This window comes from Nycticebus coucang, chromosome 6 (genome assembly GCF_027406575.1).
Source record: "Nycticebus coucang isolate mNycCou1 chromosome 6, mNycCou1.pri, whole genome shotgun sequence".
Taxonomy (NCBI): domain Eukaryota; kingdom Metazoa; phylum Chordata; class Mammalia; order Primates; family Lorisidae; genus Nycticebus; species Nycticebus coucang.
The window spans coordinates 76,782,726-76,810,719 of record NC_069785.1 but is presented as its reverse complement, the minus strand read 5'-3'; the positions used below and the strand labels follow the sequence as shown (position 1 = coordinate 76,810,719).

The 27,994-nt window shown below is 47.0% G+C and overlaps 1 protein-coding gene and 1 pseudogene across 3 annotated transcripts in view; one reads left to right on the top strand and one right to left on the bottom strand.

Moving 5' to 3' along the window:
- STOML1 (stomatin like 1) overlaps positions 1 to 20,814 on the top strand; it is a 22,536-nt gene extending 1,722 nt beyond the window's left edge. The window contains exons 2-8 of one of the 3 annotated variants that reach the window (XR_008380591.1): positions 16 to 122; positions 1,231 to 1,380; positions 1,672 to 1,875; positions 4,216 to 4,411; positions 5,257 to 5,463; positions 6,200 to 8,646; positions 20,722 to 20,814. Coding sequence is in view for 2 of the 3 variants with exons in the window: in XM_053593519.1 (XP_053449494.1) it covers positions 16 to 122; positions 1,231 to 1,380; positions 1,672 to 1,875; positions 4,216 to 4,411; positions 5,257 to 5,463; positions 6,200 to 6,393 (1,058 nt within the window). In the remaining variant the exon portion in view is untranslated. Of the gene's footprint in view, positions 1 to 15; positions 123 to 1,230; positions 1,381 to 1,671; positions 1,876 to 4,215; positions 4,412 to 5,256; positions 5,464 to 6,199; positions 8,769 to 20,721 lie in introns of those variants that run through there. The other 2 variants (XM_053593520.1, XM_053593519.1) reach the window with 2 other exon arrangements.
- LOC128588720 (G patch domain-containing protein 3-like) lies at positions 12,153 to 27,994 on the bottom strand (annotated as a pseudogene).

Genomic DNA, 27,994 nt, shown 5'->3' with positions numbered 1-27,994 from the left:
CTCTCGTGCCCCCAGATGTACCCCAGAGTTGGCCCTCCTGCCTCTGCCACAGCCTCATCAGTTTCCTGGGGTTCTTGCTGCTATTGGTCACCTTCCCAATTTCTGGCTGGTTTTCCCTGAAGGTAAGGCTTGCTGGTAAGTCCCCAGAGTGGTTGGGCCACACTGAGAGCTTTGGCACTGATGAATGTATTTTTCTCATCCTCTACTCTCCTTCCTTGAACATTGATTGTATTATTACACTTCTGTGAAATGGGCTAGGCAAGGATTGTTCATTCCCATCTTTCAGATGAGGAAACTGAGGCTCAGACTTTTCTGGAGTCATATTGGTAGCTAGTAAGGGGTAGAAATCAGTCTTCCTAAACTCCCAATTTCTGGGCTCTGAACACTGACTACAAGGTGCACACAGATATCTTTGCCAAATCCTCCATTAGGATTAGGCTAAGTTAGAAATGAAAAACCCAATTGGGCCAAACAGGATTTAATGCATAGTAGGAATTCAGACCTGGTTTTCAACAAGTAGTGATGCAGTTGGGGAAAAGATGAGTAATAGAGCTATAGTTTAGCATCATACCTAAAACCTAGGGTGGAGGTGGAAGCTCAGGTAGTCCTTGCCTTTTGTGTCGCCTTAAGCAGCATCAGCTTCTCCAGAAAGCCTCTGGGTTTGCTGTAGTCTTGGAGGGAATCCTTAGAAGGTCCTACATCATAGTTCAAAACTGCCACAGAAACAAATGCTGTGTAACCTTGGGCATTTGCTTTGCTTCTCTGGGCCTTCATGTCTTAATTTGGATATAACTGCTTCTCTGAAGGCTCCAAGAACCTGAAGATGACAAAGCCCTTTGCCTGGGGGTGTTATTAGATCAGCCCAGCCTTTTCTCCTAATTAATCCAAGGGCAGACAGTTTTTTGGTATGAGTCATGTCTAGGATCAGAACACAGAGGTGAAGTTTCTCTAAGGATCAATCAGTATGGTACGTATGGTGGTAGAGAGGCATGGCCTTTGGAATTACTCAGAAAGAATTGCATTCTCACCTTGCCTATTTCATTTAGGGCTATGATTTTTGAGCAAGTCACCTAACCTTTCTGAGCGTGTTTTTCTCATCTGAAAACAGAGCTAAGGATACCTGACAGTGACCAAAGCTAGGGGAAGAAAGAGGAAGAAGTGGCCTGGGTAAGTGTCATTAGCCAGCCTAGGCTGACCACTTTCAACTTTTTCTCTTGCCTTTGTGGACAGATTGTGCCCACCTATGAACGCATGATTGTATTCCGCCTGGGCCGGATCCGCAATCCCCAGGGCCCTGGCATGGTTCTTCTCCTGCCCTTCATTGACTCCTTTCAGAGGGTGGATCTGAGGACAAGAGCCTTCAATGTCCCTCCCTGCAAGGTTAGAGGCTTCTCAGCTACTCTGCACAGAGGAAGTGGGGGCTTATGCAGTGTGTATTGTAGGTGCCAAGACCTTGGCCCCTGGGAGGAGGGGGAGAAGAGAACAGAAAATTGATGGACGCTGTGAGGACATCCTTCTACCTTACACCTAATCCCACATACTTGGGGACACCATTTTGCCCTTGAGGAGTTAGATGCTGATGGATGGGTCATGCTGGGTGGGCCCAGTGGACCTGACCTCCCTGTAGCCCCAGCCCTTGAGAATCTTCTCTCTCTCGGCCTTCCCCCACAGCTGGCCTCTAAGGATGGGGCTGTGCTGTCTGTGGGTGCTGATGTCCAGTTTCGTATCTGGGACCCTGTGCTGTCGGTGATGACTGTGAAGGACCTGAACACGGCCACGCGCATGACAGCCCAGAATGCCATGACCAAGGCCCTGCTCAAGAGGCCGCTGCGGGAAATTCAGATGGAGAAGCTCAAGATCAGTGACCAGCTCCTGGTAAGCAGCTCCTCACAGGGGAGAGCTTGGTGGCTGGCATATAATCTGGCTCCACTTGCTAGGTCACTTTGATCAAAGCATTAGATCATTCTGGACCTCACTTTACTTTATATCCTAAGTGTGTAGCCACCTTTGAAGAGCCAGTGTCTGGGTGGAGCCATGAGTTGAGGAACAAAAGGTGGGCACAGACCATAGTGATCTTGGGTACACATGTCCTTGAAAAGGGGAAGTGGCCCCAGAAAAATTCTTGGGGCTTGCCTGTGGTTGCTGAGGTTTTACCCTTCACTGCTTTGCCATGATAGCACTGGGCTCAGCTGTCCCATTTTGGCTCTGATTCACAAGGCAAGCAGATGGGTGAAAGGAGCAGGGACCCTCCCAGCCCAGACACCTTTTGGGGAATTCCATGCCCACCAACACAGCATGTAGGTTCTTACAGTCTTAGTTTCCTTTTTGGAACATAGTAAAGGGACATGAGGACATTTGGCTCTTTTTCCTGCCTCTTCTCCACGTGTATGGGAAATTATCCACATGAATTCACCTCAAATTCCTTCTTCTACAAAATAGGGTAGAAATAAAAACACATGCAGGGGCATGTCCTTGCAGCCACTTTTAACTTGTGCTTCCTCCCATATCCTGATGGGGAAACATGGGTGAAATTTTTCTTCATTCCCCTCAGCTCTGCTTTCCCTGGGTCCATTGGGGTTAGAGGACTGGAGAAGGAGTGGGATAAATGCCAGTCCTGGAGGTCCTGATCCCTTCAGGAAGTAAAGTGGCAAGCAACCAGCTAGGTGAAATTCCTGATAAAATACTATTTGTGATCATAACAAGAGCTCTCCTGTGCATAACACTTAATGATTTAAAAGCCCTTTTGTCTGCCTCAGTGTGTCTCAGCTTCACATTTTTGCTGTAAGAGTGCTGGTATTACTGTTTTATTTTGGAGGGAGGGAACTAAGGCTCAGAAATGATTTGACCACAGTCAATGGCAAAGCAGGACCAGAGGCAGACCACTTGGCTTCCCCCCACCTCCCTTCCCCCAATCCAGTGTTCTGTGTAGCACAACTCAGATAATAAATGGATAACAGTTTTTATTCATAAAGCCACATCCCATATGAATTCATCTTTAGGAAGAGAAAATTGATCTTGGCCTTGTTGCGCATTGCTTTGGTATGAGAGAGGCAGTTTAGGGAAATCAGTCTCACACCAGGATGTGTGAGTCATTTAGGGGCCCTTCCCCCAGACTGAGTTGGTGCCTGGTAGAGTGGGGTCAGTGCCTGTGGTTGAAACAAAACCTCATGAAATCCAGCACAACACCTCAAGCCCTGGTTCAGGTGTACATTTCTCATTCTCACTCTCCTTGTCACCTGCTCTTCATCTGGAGGGACCAGACTGGCCACCTCCCACCTGCTGGACCCTCCTTAACTGCCACCCACTTCATATCCTTTCACTGCCCTTCTCCAGCCCCCATTCCATCCTCTCTGTAACAAGCCTTGCTTCCTGCCCCACCAGAGAAAGGACTCAAGGATCCACCGCGTGTCCTCTCTAGGTGAATGCCATACTCAGAAACCCATACCAGAAACCTGACTCCTCACCTCCTCCCACTGCCCTCCCATGTCCCGGTCCATTCAGGCATTGCTGAGCCCAGTTGTTGAGCTTCTCTAACATCTTGCCAGAGCTGGGTATAGTTTGCAAAGTGTGTCTCCCTCAGCGCATCTGGGCTTCATAGCCTATCCTCTACCCTATACCAGATTGGCATCATTTCTTGGCTACAGTTTAAAGCAATATCTCCCATGGTCTACATGCTTCCACCCTCAGCCATCTCCAATTTAGTACCTACAGAGCGGCCAGGAATTTCTTTCCAGAAAGCAGGTCTGCTGTCACCTTCCTGCTTAAACTCATCACTGGAGCTCCTTCTTGCTTGGAATAAATCCAATTGAACAGGAACAACCCACTTCTGACCTCTCTCCAGTCCCAACCCAACATCTAAGAGTCCAGCTAAGTAGAACTCTGGTTACTGCCAGAGCTCCCTGAATATTCCAGGCTCTCCTTTCTGGGCTTTCGCACATGCTGGTCAGATTGCCTGGAAGGGTCCTCTTCCACCTGGAGAATCTCTCCTCCTACTGGCATCACCCCCCTCTGCTGGGCTCACTACCACCCTCCCTCCTGCCTTGGCACTTACAACAGTTGGGTGATTATTGCCCTCTGCCTGCGCTCCCAGGCTGGAGCTTCTCAAGAGCAAGGGTGGTGTCTCCATGGCCATGCCAGGCCATACAGACTGGCTCAAAAAGGTACTCAGGAAAGGCTTGTTGAATGGACTCCATTTCTCTCTACACTGTCCTCCAGCTGGAGATCAATGACGTAACCAGGGCCTGGGGGCTGGAGGTGGACCGTGTAGAGCTGGCAGTGGAGGCCGTGCTCCAGCCACCCCAGGACAGCCCAGCCGAGCCCAGCATGGACAACACTCTCCAGCAGCTGGCTCTACACTTCCTGGGAGGAGGCATGAACTCAGTGGCTGGAGGTGTCCCACTCTCAGGGCCAGGTGAGGAGCCTCAGGCAGGAGGGTGGAGGTGCTCACCAGCTTGATGTCCAGCACAGACTTTGCGACTCACTCCCTTAACCAAGCACCCGTGTTCAGTGCACACCCCAGCCAGCTGTTCACCCCCTCTGATTCTATAGCTGACCAGAGCTAAGACAATGAGAAGAGTCCAGGTGTCTTTGAGTATGTAGAGACCTTTGGCAGCCCCCTTGGGAGGAGGTGACAGACAGTTCCAGAAGGGTTGCTTGAAAGAGAGTTTTACATCTGAAGCTTGGAGTAGCTTAACCCTTTGATTACAAAGAAGTAAAAGCATTATATACGCTGTATTTTTTATATTTTTTTATTTTAATCGTAAATTTATAGTTTAAGGAATATGTTTACAGCGTGTTTTAGTGAAAGTACAATAGACCACCACTATAAGTCAGCAGCTGACAGTGGAACAGTTGGTTATGCTGAGAAACCACTGGGAGAAACCAACTTCAAAATGGTGGCTATTCAGGCGGTGCCCATAGCTCAGTGGGTGGGGTGCCAGCCACATGCACTGAGGCTGGTGGGTTTGAACCCAGCCTGGGCCAGCTAAAACAACAATGATAACTGCAACAACAACAACAACAACAAAATGGTGGTTATTCACCAAAACCACTGGAAATAAGAGTTAAACAGGGCTGGGAGTTTAGGCTGAAAATTCAGGAGCAGCATTTTAGCAGAGGAGGAGGTTGAAGAGAGGCCTGAAAGGGATGTAAGAGGAACCTGCCACAAAAGTTAGTCACAGTGAGTGAACTTGACCTTGTCAACATATTGGCCTCTTCCTCTCTACCTCCCTTCCCAACCCTGTTGGCCACCCACAGTGGACACCGTGGAGATGGTGAGTGAAGTTGAACCACCTGTCCCTGCGGCTGGGCCCAGCCCGAAGCAGCCTGTGGTCGAGGGGCTGCTGATTGCTCTACAGCCCTTCCTGTCCGAGGCCCTGGTCAGCCAAGTCGGGGCCTGCTATCAGTTCAATGTCGTCCTGCCCAGTGGTACCCAGAGCATCTACTTCCTGGACCTCACTACAGGTGCAGCTGCCTTCCCTGCCTGCTCCCTGCCACCCAGGTCGCTTGTTCCCTTCCCCATGGCACTATTTTAGACTACCCCTGCCTGCCCCTGCCAACAGTTTGAGTTGAACCCACAGCAGTCAGGTTCAGACACTGTTTCCAGACAGCGATTATCCAGGCCTTGTCTCCCTACTGTCAGCAGGACAACTCGGTGGGGCTTCTACTGCCGGGGCTCTGCAGAAGGGCTCTGTGCTGAGCACTCTGTATTATCTTGCTACTTCTCATCTGTGATTTAGGGAATCATAATCCGTATTTCACAGATTTGGAAACTGAGGCTCCAAGTAGTCAGACAGCAATAGAACTCATACCCAGGGTCTTTTTTTTTTTTTTTTTTTAGAGACAGAGTCTCACTTTATTGCCTTCCACAGCGTGCTGTGGTGTCACAGCTCACAGCAACCTCCAACTCCTGGGCTTAGGCAATTATCTTAACTCAGCCTCCTGAGTACCTGGGACTATAGGCACCCGCCACAACGCCTGGCTATTTTTTTGTTGCAGTTTGGCCAGGGCCGGGTTTGAACCCGCCACCCTCAGTATATGGGGCTGGCGCCCTCTTCACTGAGCCACAGGTGCCACCCCCAGGGTATTATTAATAGACCCTGACTTCTTACCCTGTATATCTGCTTCTCCCATTGAAACGTAACTCCTACCTCCCCCCTTAGTTGTCTCTCTACTAATACTGTTTTCTTTTCTCTCACAGGGCGAGGAAAGGTGGGACATGGGGTGCCTGAGGGCATCCCCGATGTGGTGGTGGAGATGGCTGAGGCAGACCTGCAGGCCCTATTGTGCAGAGAGCTACGGCCCCTGGGGGCCTACATGAATGGGCGGCTCAAGGTTAAGGGCGACCTGGCTGTGGCCATGAAGCTGGAGGCTGTTCTCAGGGCCCTGAAGTAGAGGCCTTGGCTGACCATCTTTAGCCCAGCCCCAAGCCTGGCATCCAGCCAGGGGGTGGGGTGAGCGGGAGCTCTTGGAGGAGGCTCTGGTCTGCACCATGGGGAGTTAAGGCCCTAAGAAGTGTCAATCCCAGCCAGCAGCCCACAGATGGAGGCTGGGAGAGGCTGGGTCAGGCTACCCTGCACTCTATCCTCCAGGGGTTCTCTGAACAAGCCTTTGCTGTGTGCCCCTCCCTGAGCTGGATACTGGAGTGACGACAGGAGAGCCAGGCCTGCCCTGCCCTGCTGGAGCTTCCTGACTGAAGAGGCAGGACTCACAGAAACAGCCTGCTGGCAGCTGACTCAGTCCCTGTGTGAGGGAGCAAAACACAAGGCTCAGGCTCTAAAAGCACCAAGGGGGGACTAGTGGGAGTAGGGAGGGGGAGGGAAGGCAGCCTCCACAAAGAGGTCACTGCAGCCAAGGCATCTAGGGATTGGGCTGGTCTTGCCTTCCTGGTTACAGTCCAGGCTCACGGCTAGTAGGGGAAAGAGCAGCGCCTGCTGCTTCCCTGGCGCTACTCCCGAAGATGCCGGGAAAGACTTGTGAGAAAAAGTCTATCTACCCTCCTTCCTGCATGCCTGACAAGCTGGGGCCCAGGGCAGCATGAAGGAAAGCCCTGAGTTCCTGTGCTTTTTACCAGAGGTTTGCAAACATCAGACAAATAAATGTGGTGTTTACAATGTACAGGAGAAAAGAAGTGAGCAGGGGTCTGTGTGGTATGGAGTGGGCTGGGGGCCCATGAGATAATTCCCCTACTGTTGGCACAGGCAGGGACCAAGGCCCTGGAGGCTGCACACAGCGTCTCAAAGCCCCTGGGAGCAGAGCTGGGGCAGGGTGGGGAGCTCTCTGTTTCTCTTTGCAGTCAGGTACGGACTTGCCAGGGCAGTAGTGCACAAGCACCCACACAGTGGGTGGGAGTGGCAGTGGGCTAGGGGGTGCTTGTAACCCATTTGAGAGAGGAGTTGGGGCCACTATCAGCTTCCCCACACACACACACCCTGGGTCACTGTCCGTTGCCTTAAGGGAGGAAAACAGTCATTGAGGCCTGGCCCCATGCCAGCCCTGCTTTCATTTCTAGTGCTCCTGCCCCAGAGAAGGGGGTTGTGACTTGTCTAGTCCTAAGAAAGAAAGATTACTTCCTGGAAAGACTTGTGTAAGACCACAAAAGCAGAGCCCCCCCTTTTAAGAATAGCCCCTGGGTTGTCCTCCAGCACTGCCCTGTTTCTCCTCCCACCCCTTCCTGGGCCCCAGGATCAGTTCAGCATGCCCCTCTGTCCCTGCCCTGCCACACACTGTCCTATCCTTCCTTCCTGGTCCTTCCATTGTAGATGGTCCACATCACCTAAAGCCCAGTGCTGACTCCACCGTCATCAACACGACCACTGGGGGCCAGGTTTCTAGGGCCTCTACCAGGTGTCCCAGCCTCCTGCACCTGCCGCTGCCCCTTCCCTCACTTGGGGGACCTCTCCTGGGCTCTCCCAGGGCTTTGCAACTGGGGCTGTCTGTCAAAAGCCCTCCAGCCCTCAGCGGCCACACTGCAGCCACCTGCAGAGGCCCAGTGTGGTTTGGTCCCCTATGTTCTCGCTTGGGCTCCCTTACATTTTGCAGCTGTCTTTGTGCGCGTTCCCACCACCGGTGTTACTGTCTCTCACATACCTGCTGCCTACCCTGCTGGTCTGGGAAATCGCAGCTTCAGCGAGGATTCCCTCCACGGCAGCTGCCCCTAGGGTGGACCAAGGCGGCAGGGAAAATGAGATGGAAACGGGGAATTGAAAGTCTTCAGATTTTCTTTGTGGGTGCAGGAAGTCAACCTAACATTTAGAGGAAACTGAAACTTTTCTTGACGTTTGTGTGGGTGGAGGGCAGGGCCTGCTGCTGAATGTTAACCCCACACCCCAAGGAGGAAGCTCATTCCTTGGCCAGCACTCCAGGAATGGGAGCATGGGTTAGTGGCTCCTGGGCTACAAAAACTGAGCAGAGCTTGCAGACCACAGGGGAGGGAGGACAGAGGCGGAGGATGGAAGACCCTGAAGGGGTCAGCTGTGGGGAGGGAGGAGGGGGATGAGGTCCCCTACTTAGAAGCTGCAGTTACAGTTACATAGGTGATGGGAAGAGATGCGGAAGGACATTTGTTGAGGGAAGTCCCTCCAGAGCACTGCTGAAGGAGGCAATGGGAGAACTCTGCTTTGGGGAACTAGAACCTACTGTGAGGAGGTGAGGAGGGGATGTGTTTAAGGGACCGAAATAATAACCACTGTTGTTTGCCAAATATGTCCCTACACTGCACTAGACATACCTGTATCTTATTTTTTTCCTTGATAACCTGATGAATAATGACAATAATTAAATTATGCTAGTTGATATATTAATGTACAATGTGTTATTCTGATTTCTTCCTTTTTTTTTTTTTTTTGAGACAGTCTCACTTTATCACCCTCACAGCACCCTCGTGACTCTTGGGCTCAAGTGATTCTCTTGCTCAGCTTCCTGATGTTGTTTTTAAATAGCTATTAAAAAAAATATTTTGAGATAAGAGTCTCACTCTTTCACCCTGGGTAGAGTGTAGTGGTGTCAGCCTGTCTCACAGTAACCTCAAACTCCTGGGTTCAAGCAATCCTCCTGCCTCAGCCTCTCCAGCAGCTGGGACTACAGGCGCCTGCCACTACGCTCAGCTAATTTTTCTAGTTTTTAGTGAAGATAGGGTCTCCGATTCCCAAGCTCAAGTGATCTTCCTAACTTGGCATCCCAGAGTGCTAGGATTATAGGTGTGAGCCACCACGGATGAGCCTAAATAAACTAATTTTTTTTTTTTTTTTTTGCGACAGCCTCAAGCTGTCACCTGGGGTAGAGTTCCGTGGCATCACAGCTCACAGCAACCTCCAACTCCTGGGCTTAAGCAATTCTCTTGCCTCAGCCTCCCAAGGAGCTGGGACTATAGGCGCCTGCCACAACGCCTGGCTATTTTTTGGTTATAGTTGTCATTGTTGTTTTGGTGGGCCCAGGCTGGATTCGAGCTTGCCAGCTCAGGTGTATGTGGCTGGCGCCTTAGCTGCTTGAGCCACAGGCGCTGAGCCAACTATTTAAATTTTGATTGACTAATGTATTCATACTGAAAAATTTAAAAAGATTAAAAAGACACACTATGAAAATGGTCCCACAGGCTCAGCGCCTGTAGCACAGTGGTTACGGCGCTAGCCACATACACGGAGGCTGGCGGGTTTGAACCCAGCCCGGGCCAGCTAAACAACAATGACAAATGCAACAAAAAATAGCCGGGTGTTGGGCAGTGCCTGTGGCTCAAAGGAGTAGGGTGCTGGCCTCATATGCTGGAGGTGGCTAGCTCAAAACCAGCCCTGGCCAAAAACTGGAAAAAAAAAAAAAAAATAGCCAGGCGTTGTGGCTGCCGTCTGTAGTCCCAGGCAGTCGGGAGGCTGAGGCAAGAGAATCACTTAAGCCCAAGAGTTTGAGGTTGCTGTGAGCTGTGACGCCATGGCACTCTGCCAAGAGTGACATAGTGACACTCTGTCTCAAAAAAAAAAAAGTGCTGGAACAGTTGGATATAAATATGGGAAGAAACTTGAATCTCAACATTTAACTCACACCATACACAAAAATTAGTTCAAAAATGGATCACAGACATAAAAGTAAAAGCTGAATCTATAAACTTTTAGAAGAAAATCTTCAAGATACTGGAATAAGCAAAGATTCCCTAGACCAGACCAAACTTCAGACCATTAAAAAGTTATAAATGAGACTTCATCAAATTTAAAAGTTCTCACTCTGAGAGGCCAAGGCGGGTGGATCACCTGAGTTCAGGAGTTTGAGACCAGCCTGAGCAAGAGGGAGACCCCATCTCTAAAACTAGCCCAGCATTGTGTGGGGGGGGGGGCAGGGGGGGGTGCTTATTGTCCCAGGTACTTGGGAGGCTGAGGCAAGAGGATGGCTTGAGTTTGAGATTGCTGTGAGCTATGACACCATGGCACTCTACCCAGGGTGACACAGTGAAACTCAGTCTCAAAAAAAAAAAAAAATTAAAAATTTTGCTGTTCAAGATGGAGCACTAAGAAGCTGGAAAGACAAGTTACAAAGTGCAGAAAGACCTGTGTCTAGAATATTATAAGACAAATCTGTGTGTGTGAATAAAGCTATAAAATCTTCCCAGATTTAACACAATTTCAAACAAAATCCCAATGAATGTGTTAAGTTTTGAAACTGCATAAATTGTAAGAGCAAGAAAAAACCCCACAAAATTATTTTTAAAGAAGAAAAGTTACAGAAATCCTTAGAGCAATATTTATTAAATTACAAATGCTTTGGCCCAGCAATTCCATTTCTAGAATTTTATCTTACAGATAAATCCAACCACAAGTGAAACAGCACATTTTAAGGATTATTCACTGCAACAGTGTTTCAAGCAGCAGCACCAAGAAATAATTTAAATGTCCATCAATACAGAAGAAGTTAAATAAATTATGAAATATCCACAGGATGGAATCTTTTGTAACTGCAAAAAATAATAAAGTCTGCCTGTGTTAACATGGAAAGATCTTCAAGGGGGTAGTGTTAAGTGAACAAAACAGCACTATGCCATTTGTACAAAAACAATAAAAACCCAGAGGATATATATTTGGATTTTCTTACATATGTGTTTAACAAAACAAAAAAAAATAGTTTCTGAAAGAATAACAGAAGAGGAAGGTATGAGAAATATGTGGATGGAGTCATGAGCATGTGGGACAATATTCTTTCTTTCTTTCTTTCTTTCTTTCCTTTTCTTTTCTTTCTTTTTTTTTTTTTTTTGAGACAGAGTCTCACTATGTCGCCCTCAGTAGAGTGCTGTGGTGTTACAGCTCACAGCAACCTCAAACTCTTGGGCTTAAGCAATTCTCTTGCCTCAGCCTCCCAAGTAGCTGGGACTACAGGCACCCACCACAATGTCCAGCTATTTTTTGGTTGCATTTGTCATTGTCTACAAGGCCCAGGCTGGGTTTGAACCCGCCACCTCCAGTGTATGTGGCTGACACCCTAGCCGCTGAGCTACAGGTGCTAAGCCATGTTCCAGCACTTTTTGTTTAAAAGCTATCTTTTCCTCATTCAATTACTTTAAAACCTCTTTTTTTTTTTTTTTTTTTTTTTTTTGAGACAGAGTCTCACTTTGTTGCCCTCGGTAGAGTGCTGTGGCATCACAGCTCACAGCAACCTCAAACTCTTGGGCTCAAGTGATTCTCTTGTCTTAGCCTCCCACTTAGCTGGGACTACAGCCGCCCACCACAATGCCCAGCTATATTTAGACAGGAGGCCTCATCTGGCTCAGGCTGGTCTTGAACCTGTGAGCTCAGGCAATCCACCCACTTCCATCTCCGAGAGTGCTAGAACTTTGAAATCTTTTAATTTGCATTTCTCTTATTTTGAGTGAGGTTGAGCATCTTATAACATGTTTAAGAATCATGTGTTTCCTTTTCTGTGAACCATCATTTTATCTACTTTGCCCAGTTTTCTAATGTTGGTGATTTCTTTTCTTTTTTTTTTTTTTAGCACCAATATCCGACAATTTTGTAAAAATGCCCTTGAGGTAGAGAATCTGTAGGGTATCTCAGAGCAAAGCACCCTGAAGTCAGTTGATCCCAGACTTTGGTGTAGGTAAGGCCCAGGAAGAGAGTTTTCCTGCAGCCCCCAGTAATTCCGACAATGGAAGCCCCCAATCCAGTCACTCAGGCTCCTTAGGGGCTGTCAGAGGCACAACTGGAACTCCTCACAAAGGCCTTATCTTTCTGAAACTTCATGCTAGTGGGTGGCTGGCGGCGGAGCAGTGACTCCCCCTGGTCCTGAGATAGAGGCTCATCACAGATGGTGGAGATGAGGCCTAAGCCAGTTTCACGGGGTCTCTTCAGTTGCCCAAATGGCTGCACCTTCTCTCCATGGTACCCCAATCCACGCTTGCATGTAGGGTGCTGGCCATCACCATTCAAGGCCTCAGGCACCCCTGAGCACCTGCTGCCCAGGCCCTGGCCCTCAGCCCAGCCCTGCTGCTCCATCACCTTCTGCCCAATGCCCTTTGTGTGACGCTCAAAGGTGTCCACCTGGCATCTGATCACAGAAACATCTTCCTGGCCACCTCGGAGTCGTTGTTCCAGACGCATTTGGACAGAGTCTCGGCATCCTTGTCTCCACCATCTCTGTCGTCATACACACTCATGTCCACATCCCAGTCATCAGCTGTCTGTTCATCAAAGTCTCCTTCTTCCTCCTGCCAGAACTGGGCGTCAGTGTAGAACACCAGGCCAGAGCCACCCTTCTCCCACTTGAGCTCGATCTCCTCCTCAAGGGTGACTCCGTGGTCTGCTCCTGCCTGTCACATCCCCACCCAGGGCTTCACGCCCCTCCCAGCCCCACCCCGTCATAATCATCGTCTGAGTGAGACTCTTCCTCCTCCTCCTTTCCCGCTTCTTCCTCAGGCTCTCCACGGGGGCTGGCTGGTATATCTGCCAGGTAGGCTCCCTGGGGCATTTCCTCACCCCCCCAGTTGTGTACACCAACTCTTCCTGCTCCACAGTCTCTGAGTCCTCGTACTTGAAGGGCACGTTGCCGTAGCGCCAGGAGGAACCTGTCTTAGGGACCTGGAGTTGCAGCTATGTGATGGTCCGAGGGGGTAGACGGCAAGCCCGAGTCAAATGTAGAAAGACCCGCAAGGGTGTCCCCACATTCCCATTGGGCATCAGCACTGGTGGGTTCAGTTCTGGCAGTTGCTTCAGGACAGTCAGGGAGAAGGCTTCATTCTCTGCCTTCAGACTCTGCAGCTCCTTCCGGGTTTTAAAGGGAAAGGAACCCAAACCTGATGCCTCAGTAGGTAGTCAAAGTCTGCGATGAGACATCGACCCGGCAGCCAAGTCCCCTGAGAATTCAGCCACCGGCGGCCGAGTGCATACAAAGAAACCTCTGGGCTTGAGACAACCCCGGTATTGAGATGACGCAGCAACAGGTGTGAGCCTGGATGGGAGCAGAGTCTCTAGTGGGGACAGCCCGGGCGTGGGCGGCTGAAGTCTGGGCGAGAGGTTGGCGGTCTGCGGGAGGGTCGGTATTAGTTGGTCCGGAGTCAGGAGAGGCCTGGGAAGGGGGTCGTTCAGGGCGATGATGGTAGTCTAATGTTGGTGATTTCTACTTTTATTTTTGTCATCTGGGAGCTCTTTAAGTATTAGGGAGAATAGCTGATTTTGATACTAGCTGTAAACATTTTTTCCTCAATTTGTTGGTTTTGATTTGCTTATAATGTTTGCACATGAAATTTTTAAAATGTATTTGAATTGATAAATATTTTATGACTTACGGATTTTGAGTCATATGAAGTAACGTCCATCCAGTCTCAGATCATAAAAGAATTCCAGGTACTCTCATTATTTCATTTTTTACTTGTAAATTTTTAAGCCATTTAGAATTTAAATAAGCTTATAGTATAAAATAGTGATCCACATTTTTCTCAACACTATGAATTAGTTTGCATTTGGTTCTATAGCTGGGCTTTCTGTTCTGTTCTATTGGGCTCAGATATGTCCATGTTCTAGGACCACTTCGTTTTAATCATTGAGGCTTCATAAAATGTTAACTTCTGTTGGATTAACTTTTTTTTTTTGTGACTGAGTCTCACTTTATTGCCCTTGATAGAGTGCCGTGGCGTCATGGCTCACAGCAACCTCAAACTCTTGGGCTCAAGCGATTCTCTTGCCTCAGCCTCCCAAGTAGCTGGGACAACAGGTGCCCACCACAACACCCGGGTTTTGTTGTTGTTGTTGTTGTAGTTGTCATTGTTGTCTGGCAGGCCCGGGCTGGGTTCAAACCTGCCAGCCCCCGTGTATGTGGCTGGAGACCTAGCTGAGCTATAGACGCTGAGCCAAGTCTACCTATTTTTTTAATGAAATTTAGAATTACCTATTCTAGTTTTTAAAAAATTGTTGATATCTTTACTGGAATCACATTAAATGTGTAAACTCATAGAAAATTGTGGTCTTTATGATACTGAGCTTTCCTATCCATGAACGTGGCATGTTTTCATCTCTTCTTTTGTGTCCTTCAGTGGTCATAAAATGTTCTTTATATTGTTCTGAACATTTATTCCTAGGTACTTTATCTCTTCTGATACTACTATAAATAGGGTCTTCTATTATACAGTATTACCCGAACAGGATGAAATTTACAGCTCTTTAGTCAGTTGGTACTCTGTGGATGAGTAGAAAACAAATTCATTTCTCCTACTGGACTCTTATGACACATTTCTGACACCACAGGTATAGGGGGTCTGTCTCATCAAGCAAGCAATCGGGTCTGCAGTGGTCACTAGCTGGGTGCCTCCCATTTAGTTCCAACACTATCCACCTGAAGATAGTGTGAGATTTCCCCAGGCTGAGGGCTCAGTCCCCTAAGACTGTTCCTCACTCCAATGCCAATTGCAAGCCCCAGGTTGTTTCACCTATGTTTCTGCCCTGACTATAGATCAGGATTCCTATGACCCCTTTCTTGAGTCCAATTAATTTGCTACAGAACTCAGGGAAGCTTTGACTTATGTTTACCAGTTTATTATAAGGCATATTTTAAAGGATACAAATGAACAGCCAGACGAAGAGATACATGGGGTGAAGTCTGGCAGAGTCCTAAACACCAGAGCGTCCATCCCCATGGAGTAGGGGTGTGCTTCTCCCTTGGCACATGAATGTGTTCTTGTTCACTCCTAGAACACCCCTGAACTCAGTCCTTATGGGTTTTTACAGAGACTTCATTACACAGGCATGATTGATTACATCACTGAACACAGATAATCAACTCAACCTTCAGTCCCTCTTCCCTCTTCAGAGGTAAGTTCCAACCCTCAGAACATAAGGCTGGTTCTCCTGGTAACCAGCCCCACTCCAGTGGTTATGTGGGCATCAAAAATCACTTCATTAACGTAATCTCAGGTGTGTTTATAAATGACAAGGCTGTCTTTCACTTTAATGCTCACTCTGGAGCTACTCCAGAGCTGTTTCAGAAACCAAGGACAAAAGGCCGAATATATAAATATTTTTTTTGAGTCACTGTGTTGCCCTTGGTTGAGTGCCTTGGTGTCATAGCTCACAGCAACTTCAAACTTTTGGGCTCAAGTGATCCTCTTGCCTTAGCCTCCCAAGTAGCTGGAACTACAGGTGTCTACCACAATACCTGGTTATTTTTTAGAGACGGCATCTCACTCTTGTTTAGGCTGGTCTCAAACTTCTGAGCTCAGGCAATCCACCTACCTCAGCCTCCCTGAGTGTTAGGATTATGGGAGAGAGCCACTGAGCTGGGCCAAAAGGTCAAATATTTTAATGAAAGATGTTTTTATTCCTTTAGTCTGTTAGGAAATTACAAGGGTTATATGGGCTGTGAGACAGGAACTGTGGGTGAACCCCCCCCCAAACAATATATTATGTCACTACTTTATTGTATTTTTATTTCTAGTATTTCATCTTTACTGTAGTAATATTAGACATGTCATCTGCCAATGATGATAACTTATTTCTTCTTATGATTTATGTCAAAAGACAATATTACAACAAATTTAGTTTAAAAATCTTAATTGATTTTATTTGCAATTCTAGAAGTGGGCAATACTTCCTTCTGTGTGATAGAATGAGTGTTCCAATGAGCTGGGTAAAGGAATTTGTTTTTATGGGCAAGAAAGGGCTGCAGACAGCAACAAAGAACAAAGGGAAGATTGATGGTTTCAAATTGCTTTCCTTGTAGGACAGGAACAGGGAAACAGAATAATGGAAAAATAACTGATCAGTTACCATCAGGTTATTTCAAGTGACTTTGTTGTAAGGATTAAAGGTAGATGAAACTTCATTATCATGCTGATTGAAACTGGCATGTTTAAGAATTTGTCTGTTAACTCTAATTCTTCTAATTTCTTGGGAGATTGAATAAACACACCTTAGTTTCCCTTTCATGATGTGGAACTTTAGCAGGAGTGATTTAATTCTTATCTGTTGGGCCTAATGCAGCAGCTCAGTACAAACCAACGGCCTCCTATAATTTTTATTGAACATTTAAAATGATTTCCCTTGTGTCATTGCATTGGGTGGTATGAGGGAAGATATATATATATATATATATATATATTAGACAGAGCCTCGAGCTGTCACCCTGGGTAGAGTGCCGTGGCATCACAGCTCACAGCAATCTCCAACTCCTGGGCTTAAGTGATTCTCTTGCCTCAGCCTCCCAAGTAGCTCCCTGTGGTGGGTCCCTCCCTGTGGGACTATACAACGCCCAGCTTTTTTATTTTTTTAGTTGTAGTTGTCATGTTGTTTGGCAAGCCTGGGATGGATTCGAACCTGCCAGCTCTGGTATATGTGGCTGGTGCCTTAGCCACTTAAGGTATAGGCGCCGAGCCAGAAGAAGATATTTTTAAGATGGAAGTGGTGTGACAGTTTACCATCCTGTGAGGAAAGGCACTCTCACGGAATGGGGGGTATTCTAGATAAAGAGACGGAACTGATGGAGGGACAAAGGAGTGATACCTTGCCCTGCAGAAAGAAGGGGGGAAATATGGATGGTAAATATTTAGGTAAAGGTGGAAAAGCTGGTGGTCCATCTCCCTTCCTAGGCTACGGGATGATCATTACTTGTAAAAATTTTAAGGGTGAGAAGTGCTAATAGAAAAATCTTAGTCATGGGTGACTTACACAGATCACCCTGGGTCAGCCCCTCAGTGGGGTCTCTCAAACCAAAATCACGGAGTGAGTGTGGCGCCTGTGGCTCAGTCAGTGGGGCGCCAGTCCCATATACCGAGGGTGGTGGGTTCAAGCCTGGCCCCGGCTGAACTGCAACCAGAAAAAAAAAAAAAAATCACGGAGTGAGAGTGTCGGGGTGGGGACTTAGAAAGATTTGTTTATATATCAGAGTGTGGAGGCTGGGAGGAAAGTGTTTGGCTTTTTCTGGTAGATAGTTCTGGATTCCTGTCCTGGGTCCAGTGGAGTTCAGCTAGGACAGCATGTCTCAGTGATAACCAAAGGCCAACTTCTTGAAGATGGGGAGGGCAGCTGGGAGCACCAGATGAAGGTGCAAACAGGGGTAAGGGAGATACTTAGGGTGAAAAATGGGAAGGGGGCTGGAGATTGTTGCACAGATGCGAAGCCTGGGGCCCAGGGTAGACCTTCCTAGAGGAATCTGGGGCTCAGCTAGTTCTCGAACATGTTTCACGGCTTCCAGCCCATGACCGTGGGGCAGTGGAACAGGGTTAGAATAAAGAGGGTCTTAAGATCTTGGGACTTCAGTTGCTCTGCCAAGCCTGAGTCCACTGTATGGGGGTAGGTGGGGACTGGCCCTACCCCTACTGCCCCAGATCCTCCCCACTTAGCCAGGAGAGAGTGTGATGATGATGATGATGATAAAAGAGGCTCTTTTAGGCCCTGAAGGTTTGCCCACCACAGTCCCCTTCTGGGTGCTGCTTCTCCAGGGTTGGGACTCCAATTTGCTTTCATCCACTGGTAGAGGCTGGCACAGTGTCCACTATACACTAGACACCAGCAACCAGCTTTTAAAATTAATTTGTTGAATTTGATGAAGTCTCAGATATTGAGAAAGATAAAAGGATGGAGAGATGAAGGAAGGGTCAGGGGGAGAAAGAGAGGGAGGAAGGTAAATAAAGAAAGACAAAACAACTGGGAGACAAGAACAGAGGAAGGAGAGAGAGCAAGAGCCAGACTGGGGAGAGACACAGACAAAGACCAAGTTAAAGCAGGACCTCAGGGGACAAAGGAGAGACAGCGGTAAGGATAGCTGGTGCCTGTGAGTGGGAAGGATGGCAAGGTGCTCTCAGAGTTGTTCTGGGGCCAGGGAGCTGCGTCCACCCCCATTCAGACCCTATCCCGATCTCCACCTTCATGCTGATAATGAGAAAAGAAAAGTGGCCCAAGACAGCCCCAAGTCTCCTTGCTAAGTCTGGACCTCATGGGCACCCAAACCACTGCACCTGCCAAGCAGTGAAATCAAAGCCACGTGGGTCATCCCAGAGGGGCCAGAGTCACCCCCAAGGAGGAGAAGAAGCTAAGGGAGGGGCACCTAGAGGCCTTCCTGGGAGGCTGTTCAGGGTCTATGTCTCTTGTTTCCTTTAAGGGAACCTACAGAAGCCCAGTCCAAGGCTTGTGGCGCCATCTGGTGTCAATATGGGAGATAGTGGGTTTCCGTGTTCCAGTCAAAGTGGCTTTCAAGGGCCAAGAGGGTCCAGCCGGCAATGAACTGCTGTAGTGGGATGAAAGGGAAAAGAGACACTGGGGAATGTTCACCTTGCCTGAACTTTCCGATATGCACTCTGTTGTCCCTGGTCCAGGTGGGCTTGGCAGGGAGCAGGTAGAGAGTGAAGTGGAGTATTTGGCTAGGAAAAATTGGGGGAGGCAGACTAGAGTGACCAGATCACGGGTTACAACTGTAAAATGAGGCATCTTAAGATGTTCCTAGGACCAGGTGCTGTAACTTTAGGAGGTTCCTTCCCACATTTTTTTTTTTTTTTTGCAGTTTTTGGCTGGGGCTGGGTTTGAACCCACCACCTCCGTCATATGGGGCCAGTGCCCTACTCCATTGAGCCATAGGCGCTGCCTCCTTCCCACTTTTTTTTTTTGAGACAGAGTCTCACTTTGTTTCCCTGGGTACAGCAAACTCAAACTCTTGGGCTTAAGCAATTCTTTTGCCTCAGCCTCCCAAATACGTGAGACTACAGGTGTCCGCCATAATGCCCAGCTGTTTTTTTGTTGTAGTTGTCATTGTTATCTAGCAGGCCCAGGCTGGGTTTGAATCTGCCAGCTCTAGTGTATGTGGCCGGCGCCCTAACCACTGAGCTATGGGCGCTGAGCCACCTTCCCACTTCTTATCAAATATTTAAATGCATGGAATTCCTACATTAAATATAACATAATACTGTAAGATAATATGAAATGATTTTTGTATGTTTGCCTTGGACATTATTTGGCTAAGACTAATACATTTGTGGTACAATTGCCCATGAGCTCTCAGCCCTCTTTTCGCGCTCACTTGCATTCCTGAAATACAGTCATGCCCCAGATAATGACGTTTCAGTTCAGTGATGGTCTGCATATATGACCGTGGTCCCATAGGTTATAATGGAGCTGAAAACTTCCTACCACTTAGTGACATTGCAGCTATCCTAAAGTCATAGTGCAATGTGTTACTGATGCAAATCGATGATTCAAAAAAAAGAAATGAACCAAGTAAACCACCATGGACATATATCTGAAAGGAATGACACCTCCAGACAAGCCTCAGGCAGCTCCTTCAGGAGGGGTTCCAGGAGAAGACATTGTTATCAGAGAAGATGACAGCTCCACACGTGTTATTGGTCCTGAAGACCTTCCAGTGGGACAAGACATGGAGGTTGAAGACAGTGATGTTAATGGCTCTGACCCTGACATGTGTGTTCATGTCTGTGTTTTTAACAAAAAGATTTTAAATGCAAGAAAAAAAAATCCAATTAAAAATAAAAAATGAAGGCTCGGTGCCTGTGGCTCAAGCGGCTAAGGCACCAGAGCTGGCAGGTTTGAATCCAGCCCAGCCCACCAAACAACAATGATGGCTGCAACCAAAAAAAAAAATAGCACGGCATTGTGGTGGGTGCTTGTAGTCTCGACTACTTGGGAGGCCAAGGCAGGACAATCGCTTGAGCCCAGGAGTTGGAGGTTGCTGTAAGCTGTGATGCCACAGCACTCTACCCAGGGCGACACCTTGAGGCGCTGTCTCAAAAAAAAAAAATTAAATTAAATTAAAATAAATAATGAAGCTCAATGCCTGTAGCTCAGTGGTTAGGGTGCCAGCCACATACACTGGGGCTGGTGGGTTCAAACCCAGTCTGGGCCTGCTAAACAATGACAGCAACAACAACAACAAAAATAGCAGAGTGTTGTGACGGGCACCTGTAGTCCCAGCTACTTGGGAGGCTGAGGCAAGAGAATTACTTAAGCCCAAGAGCTAGAGGTTGCTGTGAGCTGTGACACTCTACCAAGGGGGACAAAGTGAGACTCTCTCAAAAAAATATAAAAAAGTAAAAAAGAAATAAAAATAAAAAATGCTTATATAACAAGGATGCGAAGGAAGAAAATATTACAACATAAGAATTCAAAGAAAGGAAATATTTTTGTATACCAGTACAACATGTGTTTTAAGCTCAGTGTTACTACAAAAGAATGAAATTTTCTAAAATTAAGTTTATACAGTTATATTAAGCTAATGCTAATTTACTACTGAGGAAACATTGTTTTATAAATTTAGTATCTCCTAAGTGTACAGCATTTGTGATGTCTACAGCAGTGCACAGTGATGTCCTAGACCCTCACATTCACTGACTCACCCAGAGTCACTTTTAGTCCTGCAAGCACCATTCATGGTAAGTGCCCTATACAGGTGTACCATTCTTTTAAATCTTTTTTATTGTATTTTCCCTGCATATTTTCTATGTTTAGATTTGTTTATATACACAAATGCTTAGCACTGTAAATATTTACAATTGCCTATGGTATTCAGCATTGTAACATGCTGTACAGGCGAGATGGGTTTTAGCAGCCTCACGGGTGCCAGCTGCCTCATCACCCCCATGGAGATGGATACTGCCTGCCACCGACATGCACCAGGGGGCTGTGTAGGATAAAAGTTTAAAGTACGAAAAGATGAGAATACCGTAACTCTGAAATGATACAGGCCCCGTTACTGTTAGATCAGTCCGGATAGGGCCAGAACAGGACAAGATAAGAACAAATGGGCCAAGTACTGTCATAACGAGAGTTAACGAGCTAAGTGCTGTGACAAATTGTTTTACTTAGGCATTAGTTGCTAGATCTGCATTATGTTACCTTATTGTTATCTAACTGCCCTTTATGTTACCTATTGGCTAAAGCCTAAATTGCAAAGTTCGCTTCTGTAAAAGGGGTCATCGTGACCCCGTGCTCGCTTTTGCTTCTTTTGCCAACTTTCTTTTTGCTTCTAATTGCTAACTTTCAGCCTACCTGTTTGGCCCTTTGCCAACTTTCAGACTAGCAAAATCCCAACTTCAGACCCTTCAATGCTCTCTCACTTAGTCTGCCTTAGACTTTGCTGAAAGAGCTCCACGGTTAAGGAAAGACTCCTTTTTGAAATTCTAATTTGAGTCAGTGGTCCTTATCTCACCCCATAACACAGGTTTGTTGCCCTGGAGCAATAGTCATACCATGCAGCCTAGGTGTGCTGCAGGCTACACCATCTAGGTTTGTGTAAGGACATGCTGATGTTCACACAATAACAAAATCGCCTAAGAATTTCTTAGAAGGTGTCCCCATGGTTAAGCCTTGGATGACTGTACTCAAAGAGTTAAAAAACATCAAATCTACAAATTCTTTACAGATGTAATGAAATTCTTATGAACATTCCATTTAATAATTAAAGAAGCCGATATAGAATTAATGCCGTAAATTAACAATTGCTGACACTTTGTAGACATTTGATTAAACATTTATTAAATTTGAATTATTCTGTTCTGTAGTTTTGCTTCTTGGAGGCAAGATTTTTCACAGGTTTTTAAACATTTGCATAGGTCCCTAAGAAGCTCAAGAGTTCTGGGCATGCCCCTTGGGACTACCTTACCTGAAGGGCAAGTGGCCCTGCTAACACCTACACATAGGGGAGTCATAAAGAATCAAAACGGGATAACAGATGAAAGTATTTAGCACCGTGGTCAATCCTAAGCACCCAATAAAAAAACAGCAGATGTTAGCAAATGTATCTCACACATTTATTCATTCATTCAAAAGTGTTTTACTGGGTGCTCATGATGTACCAAGCAAGGCAATGTTCTAGGTGCTGGAGATACAGTAGTGGAGAAATCCAAACGAAACCCTGCCCTTTTGGAATGTACATTCTAGCTGGGGGAGCTAGGCATAAACAGTAAGCATTAAAAATAAGAAAGGCATACAATATCTTAGAAGGCCGTAAGTGCCTTGCAGAGGGCCTGGCGTGGTCCAGAACAGCAAAGAGGCCGGTGTGGCTGGGTGAGGAGAGAGGGTCATAGCAGAACGCTAGGCCAGAGGGGAAGCAGGGTCAACTCGTGTGGGGTCTGGTGGGGCACTGTCATGACATATGCGACGGGGAGCCACTTCACGGTCTGAGCAGAGAAATGGGACTGAACACAAATGCACAATGGCCAGACCACATGTAAACCAGAAGTGTGACCCAGCAGACCAGGTCACACCAACCAACCAGGTTGGTTTCCTGGCCAGGAAACCAACCCCTTAATCTAAAATAAACAGCCCAGGAAGCAGTCTGTTGCAAGTCAGACTTGCAGGAACCCAGATTGCTATTGCTACTAACCATCCGGGAAGCAAAACAGTAACTTCAGTAATAATCAGTGCCGAATGGCCAGGACTTAATTCAAAACTGACAGCTTTGAATCATGGTGGCTCACGCCTATAATCTGGGACGCTGAGGCAGGTGGATTGCCTGAGTTAACAGGTTGGAGACCAGCCTGAGCAAGAGCAAGACCCCATCTCTAAAAAAACAGGAAGGCGCGTGGTGGGTGCGTGTAGTCCCAGCTACTCAGGTTGCTGTAAGCTATGATGCCAGGACACTCACTCTACTGAGGGTGACAAAGTGAGACTCTGTCTCAGGAAAAAGAAACAAACAAACAAACCAAAACCAAAAAAAACCTTGACAGCTTTCCTTACTTTTGTCACTGCTTCTAACTTAGGGTCAACCATAGAAAGCCAAATATGTACCCCCCAGCCAGTCTCAGCAAGTGCCCCCTTCTGATTATCCCACCTTCAGCTTCCCCATACCAACAGCCACCAACCCAAAACCTTCCCTGTTTTCCACTAGGGCTTTCCCATCCCTTGGGCTCCCTCTGAGTCCCTCCCTACAAAAGCAAAAGTGATGGTGGCCAACTCCCTTGCTATAGCAAATTCTGAATGCTATTTATCAAATGTATCTCGTTTGACTGGTCTTTGTTTTCTTCCTCAAATGAAAGAATCTGTCTTACATTTTAAAAAGCTGCTCTGTTGAGAACAGACAGTATGCAAAAGCAGGGAGACCCATTAACAGGCTGTTGGAATAATCCAGGCAAGGGATGATAGTGACATGGACCATGCTAGTAGCAGAACAGGAGTTAGATTGGGGTTACATGTATTTTACATTATTTATTTTGAAATAATTATGGAGTCATAGGAGGTTGCAATGCACAAGTCCCATGCACCCCTCCACTAGCTACCCCCTCACGCCCACATCCCCTATAACTGCATTGGTACAGAAACTGGCATTGGCACAACCTATAGTTTATTCAGATTTCACCAGTTCTACAAGCATTCATTTGTGTGTTTGTGTGCTGCTGTGGGAAGTGGGAAACGGTGTGTATAATGGGAAAAATATATTTGGTTTTTGTTCCTGTTTCCCGACACAGAGCTCCTAAAACCAACTTAAAATTTCCTGATAGTAGTATCTTTTTTTTTTTTTTTTTTTTTTTTTGCAGTTTTTGGCTGGGGCTGGGTTCGAACCCACCACCTCTGGCATATGGGACCAGCGCCCCATCCCTTTGAGCCACAGGCACCACCCGATAGTAGTATCTTTTATTACACATCACAAGACCCTTTCAATCATATCTGGGTGTATGCCAAGAGGTGACTATTAGTGGGACCTTAGATAGCTTCCAGATACGGGCTGGTCACCAAAAAGACTAAGCCTTGATTGGTGATTAGAGGGTTGGAACCTTCAGCCCCACTCCCTGACCTCCAGAGAGTGGAAAGTAGCTGGAGATTGAGCTCAATCATCAATGACCAAGGATTTAAACAATCATGCCTGCATAATGGAAACTCCACAAAACTCCTAAACAACAGGCTTTGGAGAGCTTCCGGGTGAGTGCACACATGGAGATGTGGGAGGGGTCATGCCCAGAGAAGGCAAGAAAGCTCCAGACCATTATCCCCCTACGTTGTACTATGGTCTCTTCCATTTGCCTGTTTCTGACTTGTATCCTTATAATAACCTAGTTACAGGCGGCACCTGTGGCTCAGTAGGTAAGGCGCAGGCCCCATATACCGAGGGTGGTGGGTTCAAACCTGGCCCCGGCTGAACTGCAACCAAAAAAAAAAAAAATAGCTGGGTGTTGTGGCAGGCGCCTGTAGTCCCAGCTACTCGGGAGGCTGAGGCAAGAGAATCGCTTAGGCCCAGGAGTTGGAGGTTGCTGTGAACTGTATGATGCCATGGCACTCTACCAAGGGCCATAAAGTGAAACTCTGTCTCTAAAAAAAAAATAATAATAACCTAGTTACAGTAAGTAACATGTTTTCCTGAGTTCTGTGAGCCATTCTAGCAAATTATCAAACCTGAGGAATGTGGCCATATGCCGCACCCTCGGCACCAAGCCGCAGCGAGGTGGCGCTGTCCGCGTTGTAAAACGACGGAAAGGAGGTCTGTGCTCCCCGGAGCGAAGCCCCCAGCACCCCCAGTGTGCGCAGCGACAGAGATGTTGCCCAGCATGCTGTTTTTTATCGCATTAACCTAAGGGTATGGCTTTCTGTTACAGTGTACGTGTATGTTAAGCTGAATGTCTGTTTGTCCTGATAAGTAAGCAATAAGTCTTGTCAGTATGAACACAATGGTTTACTGATTCAGAAACAGCACAAGAAGTATAACTGTGCCAGACTCAGTGGCTCCAAGTAAGCCTACACAAAAGCAAGTCCCCACCATAAACGCCAGTGGGCTAAGACAATGCAGGCACAGCAAACAAGATGTTTAAACAAGATGTTCCAACACGACATGCACCATCACCACCCACAGTAAAACTTTCCTTAAAAAACATCTTACTTCACTACATTTCTAATCAATCAAATCACAATAGAATAAGCACATATGACTAATAATAAGCACATAATAAAAGTATATATAACCAACATTAACTTAAAATTTATATATCTAATAAGAGCCTTAAAACAAATTATGCCTTTACTATTACTTAAACACAAATGTAAAGAATTACACTATACTAACATTCCTCAGATAAGAGGAAGCAAGAGGAAGCAAGAGGAAGCAAATAGTTTTCGCTGATAACCACTAACCTTTGTTCTCCTTAAGGGCAAGATATTGAAAAATAGTAATGGATAACTACCCACGTTTGCAAACTTAAAATATAACTTGTAAAGGTCAGCAAGTTGTAAAAATACTTTGTGTAACCTGTAATGCTTTGTGTAAATTGTATAAAAACCGTACTTAAAACTCAGTAAAGTACAGCTGCATACTTCACCAAGTGCTGTGTGGCAGACTGTCATTTTCCTGCGTCGACCTTTCAACCAACCTGACTCCGTTTCCCTGCTTTCCCTCGGACTGAAGCCCACCGACAGGGTGGTCCGCGGCAGCCATACAAACCTCCAAATTAGAAGTCAGGCAGGCAGGGGTGTGGGGACCCTGGGGACGTTGTATTTGTGAATTGCCTCTAATCGGGGGAGTCTTGTGGGACTGAGACCCTAAATCTGTGGAATCTGACACAAACTTCAGGCAGCTAGTGTCAGAATAGAATTGTTGAACACCCTCTTGGTGCCCAAAAATCAGAAAATTGATTGGTGTCGGAAATGTCATCACTCACTTGTTGGCAGGGCAAAGACCACTTGGTAGGTCTATGTGATTTTTTTGTTGTTGCTGAGACACAGTCTCACTCTGTTGCCCTGGATAGAGTGCTGTGGTGTCACAGCTCACAGCAACCTCAAACTCTTGGGCTCAAGTGATCCTCTTGCCTCAGCCTCCCAAGTAGCTGGGACTACAGGCGTCCACTACCACACCCGGCTATTTTTAGAGACGGGACCTTCTTGCTCCTGCTCAAGCTGGTCTCTAACTCCTGAGCTCAGGCACTCCATCCGTCCTGGCCTCCCACAGTGCTGAGATTACAGGCCTGGGCCACCACACCCAGCCTGTCTATGTGACTTTTATCACACGTGTAGCCTTGAGTAGCCCCCACCGAAATCAGGATGCTCTGCTGCCCCCTTATGGCGACACCCTCCCAGGTCCTGACAACCACAGACAGTTCTCTGCCCCTGTGATTATTCTTTCACCCTTGACAAATACATAGAATCATGCAGTATGTATGCTTCTGAGGGTGGCTTTTTCACTCAGAAAAAGTTCATCCAAGTTGTTGCCTGTATCAGTAGTTCGTTCTGTTTTATTGCTAAGTAGTATTCTATGGTATAGCTAGTACCACACAGTTTTGTATTTTCTGGTTTGGAGCTATTATAAATTAAGCTGCTATGAACATTTGTGAGCAAATTCCACCATGAAAATTAAGTTTTCATTTCTCTGGGGAAATGCATCACAGTACAATTGCCGGGTCCTATGTTAAGTCCATTTTTAGTTTTGAAAGGAACTGTTTGATTTTGAGGGGAGAGCCCATAGGCTTACCTGAAAAACTGGATGTGAGGTTGAGAGAAAAGAGGAGTCAGAGATGTTTTTTTTTTTTTTTGAGACAGAGCCTCAAGCTGTTGCCCTGGGTAGAGTGCGGTGGCATCACAGCTCACAGCAACCTCCAACTCCTGGGCTCAAGCAATTGTCCTGCCTTGGCCTCCCAAGTAGCTGAGACTATGGGCACCCACCACAATGCTGGGCTACTTTTTTTTTGGTTGCAGCCATCATTGTTTGGTGGGCTGGGCTGGATTCCTACCAACCCCCGCCAGCTCAGTATGTGGCTGGCGCCTTAGGCGCTTGAGCCACGGGCACCGAGCCTCAGGGATGGTTCTAAATGAGTCCACACACTTGGAACTGAGCTGGGACACATTAAAGGCTTGATAAATGTCAACTTACCTGAGTGGTGGCAAATATAGCTCTGACTGTGGAAGATATGAGAAACAACTTTAAACACACCACGAGTCCCTTTTTTGGCTAGTTGCATATGTTTAAAAGTAAAAAGAGAGGACTTCCACTTCCTCTTAGGATGTAGAAAGTCACTCGCATTCTAACAATCAGAAAGTCAACTAATTTGCAAAATCATAATTTCTTAAACTCACCAGAGAGCTGAGGTCATAGTCAACCAAGAGACCTGAATTCCAAAGAGGGACAAGTCCCTCCAAATGGGGGACAGGCGAGTCTGCTTTCTGTCCTCAGCTTTTGTCCACAGGCCTTCACTGCGGAAGAGACTGGAGGCAGATGGGCAGAGAGACGCCATCCACCATCCCCCTAGCTGGTGGCGCAAGTATGGGAGAGGTGGCTGGCTACTGCTCCAGGAAATCCCACCAGCTTCCTCAGAAGGGTTCTTTTTTTTTTTTTTTTTTTTTTGGTTTTTTGGCCGGGGCTAGGTTTGAATCCGGGACCGGCACGCTACTCCTTGAGCCACAGGCGCCGCCCTCTCAGGAGGGTTCTTGAGAGAAAGCCACGTGGGCAGGGCGGCTGGGGGCGAGGGAAGCAAAGACGCAGTGTTTCTAAGGCAGGGGTAAAGTAAACACCAATTTGCCCACACGGGAGGGGCAGGACATGCTCTCCGGTCTTAGACTCACCAGAGGTAGAAGGAAGGCCCTGGGGCGAGAAGCAGGAATACTTCCAAGACCAT